The sequence below is a fragment of the Hypomesus nipponensis genome, chromosome 22 (genome assembly GCF_054491055.1).
Source record: "Hypomesus nipponensis isolate SF chromosome 22, ASM5449105v1, whole genome shotgun sequence".
Lineage (NCBI taxonomy): Eukaryota > Metazoa > Chordata > Actinopteri > Osmeriformes > Osmeridae > Hypomesus > Hypomesus nipponensis.
In genome coordinates, this window is record NC_140382.1 from 3,269,750 (window position 1) to 3,279,674 (window position 9,925).

Sequence of the window (9,925 nt, forward strand, 5' to 3'; positions counted from 1 at the left end):
AGAAGGACGAGAGGAAGCGTGGTAGACCTGGACGCACAATGGATCCAGACTGGCCAACAATGTACCGGTTAATAGACTTAACAGTAGTCAGAATGAGAAGGTAGCGATTTGAAGCCAGTTTTGCCATTATAGCATGTCTTCTTTAGGGTGACTGATGTTGGAGACAACAACTTGGTGCAGTTGGAGACCTTGGACGGCCAACAACTGAAGACCAGGACACCCTATGCCTCAGTGAAGCCTCTGTTGAAGAGTGAGTGTAACTTATAGCACAGTTCTCAATACAAAAAATCATTATGACACCACATTTGATAGATAACATTTCTTTGTTACTCTGTGATTGACATAAGTATTCCGATCTAGCACCCCCACAGAGGAAGCTGTGTCCCATCCACCCGAGCCAGTGGGTTCTGATGACCCTGAAGAGCTGAGCTCTGAGCCGGAGGGGGACTCACTTCAGGTACATAAAAAATGCATTCAGCATACATTTTAAAAATGGTATATTATAGTGACTGAATACAGTCACAAGACAGCATCTACTCCTTTTTGCCAGTCCCTATAATCTAACATTATTATGTTTTTTAGGTTACATGCATTGGACTCCAGGAGCCTGTGTCCCATCCATCTGAGACAGTGTGTTTGGATGGGCCTGAACCACTGTGCTCAGAGTTGGAGCAGGATTGTCTTCAGGTAAACTAGCTGTGTTGCTTTATATCATTATTCATTTTATTATTCAAACATGAGGTTGTTGATGCCTATCATGTTAATAATCAATTTGTCTTCTCTCAGGATATCCAGGACTGTGATGTCCTGGACATCTGACCTGACCTCCCTCCCATTGACGAGTTCTCGTCCCACCCCACTAACACTGCCACTGACACCCTGTTAACCACTTTAACTGCATCACTTGACTCTCTCTGTCCCCTGTCAACCAGGCCTGCGCGATCTTCTCCCTCCTGCCCGTGGCTTACGGATGTTATTCGTGAAGAGCGGTCCACCCTTCGCGCAGCTGAGAGGAGATGGCGCAAGGTCCAAAGACGGTCTGGACCTCGATAAGTATCACTCTCTCCTTAAATCCTTCTCTTCTCACATAACTGGTGCTAAATCCCTCTACTTTCTTAACAAAAGTAACTCTGCTTCAAACCCCCACAAACTTTTCTCTACCTTCTCCACCCTTCTTAACCCACCTCCCCCACCCCCCCCCCCCCTCCACCCTGACAGCAGACGACTTCTCCTCCTTCTTTGAGGAAAAAGTCTCCGACATTAGCAGTCGGTTCCCTAAACCCACCTTTCTTACCCCCTCACCACTCATGACTGACCCAACTAAATGTCTAAACTCTTTCTCCCCCCTGTCCGAGTCAGAGCTCTCTGACCTCATTCTCTCTCATTGCCCCACCTCCTGCCCCCTTGATCCTGTCCTCTCCCCTCTCTTTCAAACCATCTCCCCCTCTATCACAACTTTTCTGCTCCATGTCTTAAACTCCTCTCTTACCTCTGGCACCTTCCCCTCTGCCTTCAAACAGGCCAGAGTTACCCCTCTACTCAAAAAACCCTCCCTTAACCCTGCTGTCCTCCAGAACTACAGACCGGTATCACTGCTACCCTTCTTTTCTAAAACAATTGAACGTGCTGTATCTAACCAACTGTCTAACTTTCTCTCTCAGAACAACCTGCTTGACCCCAACCAATCGGGCTTCAAGACCGGCCACTCCACAGAGACTGCCCTCCTTTCAGTCACCACTGCCCTCCAGTCTGCCAGAGCGGCTTCGAGGTCATCCGTCATCATTCTGCTGGACCTTTCTGCAGCGTTTGACACGGTTAACCACCAGATCCTGCTCTCCAGACTTTCTGAGATGGGCATCACTGGCACTGCACTCCAGTGGATCTCATCCTACCTCTCGGGAAGATCCTACCAGGTCTCCTGGGGAGGCAAACTGTCTGACCCTCACCAGCTCTCCACCGGTGTCCCACAGGGCTCTGTCCTTGGACCCCTCCTCTTCTCTCTGTACACCACCTCACTCGGACCAATCATCACTTCCCATGGCTTCTCCTACCACTGCTACGCCGAAGACACCCAGCTGTACCTGTCGTTCCCCACGACCGATCCGGGGATCTCAGCTAGGATTGAAGCCTGCCTCGCAGACATCTCCGCCTGGATGACCTGCGACGGTGACCGCCTGGATGACCGAGCACAACATCCCCATGTAGGAGGCCTCTACGCCACAGCATCCCTCGCCTTCTTCTCCTCTGTGCCTGCATCAACCCAGGGGTTTGTTCAAATTTTAAATGTTTGTGCGAATCACTGCGTAACGGTAAGTGACATCAACTGCAAGGTAAATACAGTTAATGTCTATGACTCCTCTGGTCACAGCAAAACCGAGGAGTTCATTTCTTTAATAACTGGTCTTCTGTCTTTCCCAGGTCCCCAGGTCCGACTGCAGTGGCCTAATGTCAAGCAGCAGAGAAGCAGCTCAGATTGTGGGCTGTTTGCAATCGCAAACAGTCTCACTCTCTGCAGAGGTGAGGACCCAACATGCGTGGAGTATGAACAGTCCGCTATGCGTCACCACCTCTTTTCCTGCTTTCAGGCTGGGCACCTGACACCATTCTCCAGCTCCACACGGTGTCCCACGGCCAAGCCAGTGTATGCTATGGAGGTTAGCGTGCACTGCATCTGCAGGAGGACCATCCGGAAGGGATTCGAGCCCCTGGTTTCTTGCAGGAGGTGTGGTAAGTGTTTTCATTCATCATGCCTGCCTGTTGTGAATAATCTCAAAGAGTTTGTATGTTCTTGCTGTAAAGTTGTTTTTTAAGTATTTTACAGATTTTCGAGGACACAGAGTAGGTTTGTATGTTGTGGAGTTGTTTTGTATATAGCTGTGTATATCATATATGTTATATAGTTTGTCAATCAGTTATGAAATCGTTTCATAAAATCAGTTATGAAATCGTTTCTTAAAATCAGTTCTGGAATCGTTACATAAAATCAGTTATGAAATCGTTTCATAAAATCAGTTCTGGAATCGTTTCATAAAATCAGTTCTGGAATCGTTTCATAAAATCTGTTCTGGAATCGTTTCATAAAATCAGTTCTGAAATCGTTAAATAAAATCAGTTCTGGAATCGGTTCCTAATTTAATATATACACTTGTATACATATTTATTTTTTATGTTGTACAAATATAACTCATTGGTTACACTGTCTTACATTTTCCCTACTCTTTTGCAGGTGTAGCAAACGTGTTTAGGACCATTCAGGAGTTGTCAAGATGCAGCAATTATGTCAACCTCTGTTACCTTGTTCAGTCACTGCCAATTTAATTTATAAAATGTAACACTTTTTATGAAACCCATATGCAGACGGCATTACGTATACAGCAGAATGCATGCAATTCTAATTGAGTTCCATTGATGTATGTAGTCATAGTATATGTATACAATAAAGAATTACAAATATAGTTTTGAATTAGCTATCTTTGTGCTGCATTATAAGTGTAATTTAATCCGTGCTCAAACATATATTTGGACTTAAATTAATATTACAGTGCATGACAGAGCAAACTGGTCAAAATATGATTGTCACATAAATATAGAGGAAAGGTAAGAGGTAGGTTAGTTTTATATACAAACCCCTTTGTTAATACATGGCAAGTTTTGTATTTAGGACTATTTAAAACAATTTAGCCTCCTCTACGAATTGTCTATACTATATGTTTTCACTCGTTCGATAGCTAGTGCTAGCTAGTTTGGTAAACAATAAAAATATTACAAAGGTTATTAAACAACTGCCTTCTATGTTGAGCTAGTTGGTACCTTTTTTGTCGAAAAAATACATTATTTCGCATCGATTTTAACCGACCGGGTAGGCAAAGCGTATAGTATTCTCCATGCGCGCGTTGCTATCTCAGGAATGTCAGGAATTTAAGGTCGGCATAGCGACGGACGCGGCATTTTGATGTCAGGTAGGACACTATTTGGCCCTAGAACACTATTTGGCCTGACAGCGTCAGTGACTGTGGCTAACAAGTTAGCCACCATTAGCTTCACTTTTCGCCACAAAAACGTAATTTCTACTTAAACCGTGCAACAGAACGTAAATCCCAATACAAGCAACTCAATTGCTACCAAGACGAAACGTTTGACACCTAGGTTGTCTATGTAGTCCAAATATTAACAAAGTTTTAGGGGGGCATAAAGAAATAATAACTAGAAAAGGCTGTTCCTGCGAAACAGCAGTGAGAATGCTGAAAACCTGAATGGGGATAGCTGACCATGCAAAAAAAAGCTGAAAATAGTGAAAATTTAGTAGAAAGTTATAAGCTGAATGCCTTGTGAACATTTTAAAGGTTGAATGGTGTCTATCTGAAAGTATGCTGAAGTAGTTAAGTTTGAAAGAGGAGGCTTTTTCAATGATTTGAAAGGATTTACCATTACTTTTAAAGGGAGAATAATTTGCACAAAAACCTTAACATTTTTATAAAAGTATAAAAGTATAAAAGGGAGAAATACCAAAACACAGCACACATCTCCTGAAGGAGCTGAACGTTTGTTTTTTTGATATATATTTTTTTTTTATTGCTGAAAATACAGAAATGAGAAAATACCAGCAAGCTGAAAGCTGAAATGAATTTCAAAAATGTGTGAGTCACACAAAAAAGGCAGTGTAGAAGCAGAACTGCATGATCTAACAAAGCTAAGAGCTAAAATAGCCTACAATGAGGGAAAAGCTGAACTGTTAAACAGAGAAGAAGTAGGCTAGCTAGTCATAACAAGAATATTATCGTTTTAATAGCTGAAAATATAGTTGAGATAGTAATAGCAGTAGCAGATGTAGCCTACCATTGAGTGCATTTACTCGGCTTTCTTAGTAGGATTCAAACATACAGGGCCGATACAAGAAGACATGGCGACACTTTGTTGCAGAAGGATGATGGTGCAAGTTTCGTCCGTGAAGCATACAACGATTAATAAAAAAGAATCATGTAGACGTGTTTATTGAGTAATCGCACAACTAATTACACATGTAAACGGAGTAATTGTATTATTGGCATGAACCGACAATTGATAGTAATCGGGTTTGATGAATGATGAACTTTATTGGTTCGTCGAGAATAACAGAAATTTGCCTAGCATCCATACCTCAAACAAGTTAAACTAGACGCAAAACTAACGTCCAATCCCCAAAAAACTGATATTTTCCGAGACCCAAGACTCTGCCGAAACCATTGATATCCTTTATGTGTCTGTGCGGTCAGAAATACAACTCTTTTTGCAGTTTCCAAAACGTTACCCAATTCTGCTTTCATGGTGCGTGTCTGTTTGGTTGCCACTGCAATGGAGCAGTTGTACTCGCTAACGAGCTGGGCAGAGAGAATGACACATTTAGCTAGAATCCACACCTCAAACAAGTTAACCTAGAAGCAAAACTGTACGTCCAACCCCAAAAAATTGGATATTTTCCGAGACCCAAGACTGCCGAAACCAGAGATATTCTTTATATGTCTGTACAGTCAGAAATAGACTCTACCTGCAGTCTTGAAAACGTGTTCCTTTTGGTTTCCTGGTGTGTTTGTTTGGTTGCCACGGCAGTGGAGCAGCTGTACTCGCTAACGAGCTGGGCAGAGAATCACGAATTTAGCTGGATTCCACACCTCAAACAAGTTAACCTAGACGCAAAACTATACGTCCAATCCAAAAAATTCGGATATTTTCCGAGACCCAAGACTCTCCCGAAACCAGACATGTCCTTTACATGTCTGTGCGGTCAGAAATACGACTCTACCGGCAGTTTAAAAACACGTCTATTTTCGAAATTCTCTGACGAATTTTACCCACCTCTCCATTGAAGTTAGTGAGAGAATTTGAAAGGCTGCTCTCGCTTCAAGGCTCAAAGCTGAAAATCTGTAAATGTGAGCTCTTTAGTAAGTTTTCCTACATTTTAAGGTATAATTTGTTTCTGTAAGTTAAACTATATGAACGTCAGAGGAATTTGTTTTACAATTTAGTTGAATATCAGAAAAAGAGCAGCCAGAAGAGTGTGCCACTCTGCTGGCTGCTCAACCAAGAAGGAGCTAAATGTTTCATGTAGCCTATTTAAACCTGTCACGATTGAAAATCGGCTGAATATTTGAAAAAGCTGAATCATTTGGGAATAGCTGAATGTCTTGTGAACATTTTAAAGTTAGAATGGTGTCTCTAGCTGAAAGTATGCTGAACTGGTTAAGTTTGAAAGAGGAGGAAGCTTTTTAATGATTTGAAAGGATTTACCATTACTTTTAATGGGAGAATAATTTGCACAAAAACCTTAATTGTCTAAAAAGTATAAAGGTGAGAAATAGTCATAATAGTCATAGCCATCCTCTCCTGAAGGAGCTGAACATTTTGATACCAAAATTGTAGGAATCGGTGAAAGTATGCAGGACTAGTTAAAGGCCAAAAAACGGCGGAAGAACTAAGAATATGGAACTAGAAAAGGCTGTTCCTGCGAAACAGCAGTGAGAATGCTGAAAACCTGAATGGGGATAGCTGACCATGCTAAAAAAGCTAAAAATTGTGAACATTTTCAGAAAGTTATAAGCTGAAGCTTCAAAGCCACCGAAAGGTATTTTAAATAGGGGCTAGAGCCGGACAAAGGCATAAAACGACAGAAAAGAGAAGAAAAATGCTAAACAAAGTGAAAAAAATCAGAAGGAAGAGAAACAATGCATAAAAATGTGAACATTTAGCAAAAAAATAGGACCTGCTGCAAGATGAAGGCAGAAAAGTACATAAAAGAGGGAAAAAATGCTAAAGTACTGGCAGTTGGAAGATACTGCTGTGAAATGTTTTTTTGAAAGGACCTGGAGCAAGATGAAGGCAGAAAACGGAAGAAAAGAAGAAGAAAAATGCAAAACAAAAAGGGGAACATTTGAGAAAGATGAGCTGCAGGAAAATGTGAAAATTTAGCAGAAAACCAGTTGCTCAAGTCTGGGTTGAACGAATTTGAAGGTAAAAGGACAACACTGGAATGACTTGAACTTGCTGGAAAAACGTAGCAACCGCTGGTCATTGGCAACAGACTGGCAACATTTTAAAATAGAATTTAGATTTCAGGTTCAAGACGGAGGAGAAACTTTTAATGCGTGCCTGCACACCCAGTCCTGTTCAGACAATTAATTTAAGATGACATCAAAATAATAATCCATAGTGCAGTGTAGCCGATGTTGTCGTTGTCCCTGGTGAGTTTTTTATACGTAAATAATATCATACTACATCTAACCAGCGGATCATTTCTTGCAAGAATAATTTGCACAAAAACCTTAATTGTATAAAACGTATAAAAGTGAGAAATACCAAAAGTCATAGCCATCATCTCCTGAAGGAGCTGAACGTTTTGATACCAAAATTGTAGGAATCGGTGAAAGTATGTGTCACAGGCTTGAAAGTGAGGTACAGGGTGGATTTGTATATTTAGTTAACTGGGTTATTATTTGGGTTGCAGTGGTGTGCTTTGTTTGGTTGCTGTGTGGTTGTTTTGCTTTTCTTTTCACAGCGGAGCTGTACCTCCGGAATCACCAAGCCTGGTTGCCAATAAGGGAAGGGATCAATTGGAGTGCAATTGGGCCTAATTGACAATAAGGGAAGGGACCAATTGGAGCGCAGTTGGGGTGGGCTACCTGGCCTATAAATCAAAGAAGTCACGGGGAAATGGGGAGAGAGACGACCGACGAAGTCACGGAGAACCCGGTCGGGACAAATCAAGGACGGAGGGAGATCTAAGGACGAGGCTATCAGTCGGCACACACGGGTGACACTGTGGGAACGAGACGGGAACCGAGGTAATCAGTGGACCGAAAGACAGTGATCCGGATTACGGAGGGAGACCTACGGACGAGGCCCCACGGACGAGGCTACCAGTCAGCACACACGGGTGACGCTGTTGGACTGAGACATTCCCTCTTTTAGACTTTTAGACATTCTGAAAGCTTGAAAATACCTTTTACTTATTAAAGTACAATAGTTTTATATGGCATGGTTGTTGACTGTTTCCTTTGGCCAAGCACACGGGTTCCTCCCTCTCAGAACGAACCAATTGAGTTCCTAGACTTGCAACTAGGTGGCGTAGTCGGAACCTCATTACTCGTCGGCCACATATGCAGGACTAGTTAAAGGCTAAAAAACGGCGGAAGAACTAAGAAGTTGAGATAATAATAAAGAGAAACAGAAAAACAATAGTGAAAATGCTTAACAGCATTCTTGCAATGCTTAACAGCATTCTCACAATAATAACTAAAACATGCATTTCCTGCTGAAATTGCGTTGGAATGCTGAAATCAGATATTTTTTTTTTATGGCTGAAAATACAGAAATGTGAAAATACCCTCAAGCTGAAATTATTTTAACAAATGTATGACTTACACAAAATATGGAGTGTGGAAGCTGAACTGCATCATCTAACGAAGCTCGGTGCTCAAAAACTATGCGGGAGAATACGTTTGAATGTTGTGAAGCAATCGAAGAAATAGTTTAATTTCAAGAGGCAGTGTGGAAGCTGAACTGCATCAACAAAGCTATAAGAGCTTAAATTACAATGCTTTCTCATAAACACCCATGTAAATCTCAGAAACGGTTTGAAAAAGTCATGAAACATAATCAGTGATATAAAAAAAAGTTGAATAGATATCAAAAAGCTGAATTATATAAAAATAGTTTAGGGTTTTGTCAACGTTTTAAAGTTTAAATGGTGGCTCTAGTTGAAAGATTGAGGAAGAAGAAGGATTTGGAAGTTGAAGTTTTAAGAAGTTTGAGAGGATTTGAAAGAAAACTCCATTGGAAACCCATGTTAAAAATATTATGAATATTGATTTATATTAAGTCAAGCATAAGAGGTACAAAGCTGAAAAGTCACAGCAGTCATAGCCTGAAACTGCTGAATTTTTTGATAGCTGAACGGTTTTAATAGCTGAAGATTTGAAGGCGCTGAAAGGTGCCGCGGAAGAAATAGAATAAGAGGAAGTTGAATAAAGATTCAAAGAACAATACTTGGAATGCTGAAGCAGCATTCCAACAATAATAAGAAAGAGAAACAGGAAAACAATAGTGAGAATTGTGAGAATGCTGTTAAGCATTCTCACAATTATCTCACAAAATAATATATATGTGAGATAACAATCAATGAGACCCCAGGTTGAACATGGAGAGGCCCAGGTGTCCTAGCTGAGACACCTGTTTTGTGTGTGATGTACAGTAGTCGAACGCATAGCAATTCTCATTCCAACACCATGCACTAAAGATGCAAATTACTTCACTGGTCTGTTGCTCTTTGACAAACCATGAAATTGGTATCATGGCAACATTTGCCTTTGTGTAGATTAGAGCAAGATACCCTGGGACATAGGTCCCATAAGGAAATGTAAGCCCAGATGTCAAGGCAGCAATGATACATGAGTGACAAGGTAGCTGGTCGTTATTTTTTTCTAAATTGGGAGATCTTGCTCGTTTCTCATCATTACCAAACTAAACTGGAACAATTGTGTACCTTTTGATGACCAAAAATGACATCTGTCCCACTTCCACAAAATAAGTATTGTCTGAGAGACAATACTTAACAACACAGTTACTGCAGATAATTGTACTATCATTTTAAACCCTAAAAGGAATAAGTATTGATTTCAACAGCATTGACATCCTTCCAGATAGCTGTCCTCTTTCCCAAACACACACCAGCACCCTAAAAAATTGGGGGCATCTGACAAAGGGGACAACAATGGATGGCATTGACGGGCTGGATAATGAGGCATCTGTGTGTTGCCAGCGATGTGCCACCCAGCTGCCCAACAGGTAGGGAGAGACAATGGTACCACAGACGCCAGTCAATGCAAAGCATGTGATGAGAATGAACGTATAAAAGGCCCGTCTGCCTGAAAGACACAATACACAGTTTTGGACT

General features: G+C 41.3%; 1 protein-coding gene across 3 annotated transcripts; it reads left to right on the forward strand.

The window, feature by feature from the left end:
- The first annotated feature begins 901 nt into the window (after positions 1 to 901).
- LOC146236000 (putative RNA-directed DNA polymerase from transposon BS) lies at positions 902 to 6,725 on the forward strand. Of its 3 annotated transcripts, XM_084687513.1 has the most exons (3): positions 902 to 1,037; positions 1,662 to 2,727; positions 3,227 to 3,931. In XM_084687513.1, exons 1-3 carry the CDS (start codon positions 1,017 to 1,019, stop codon positions 3,316 to 3,318), a joined length of 1,179 nt encoding a protein of 392 aa, XP_084543639.1. In that variant the 5' UTR covers positions 902 to 1,016; the 3' UTR covers positions 3,319 to 3,931. The 3 variants fall into 3 exon arrangements, with proteins under 3 accessions (XP_084543639.1, XP_084543640.1, XP_084543638.1); XM_084687514.1 differs by lacking the exon at positions 902 to 1,037 and having other exon boundaries at positions 1,232 to 2,266; positions 2,419 to 6,725; XM_084687512.1 differs by lacking the exon at positions 902 to 1,037 and having other exon boundaries at positions 1,243 to 2,727; positions 3,227 to 3,935.
- Positions 6,726 to 9,925: the final 3,200 nt, after the last annotated feature.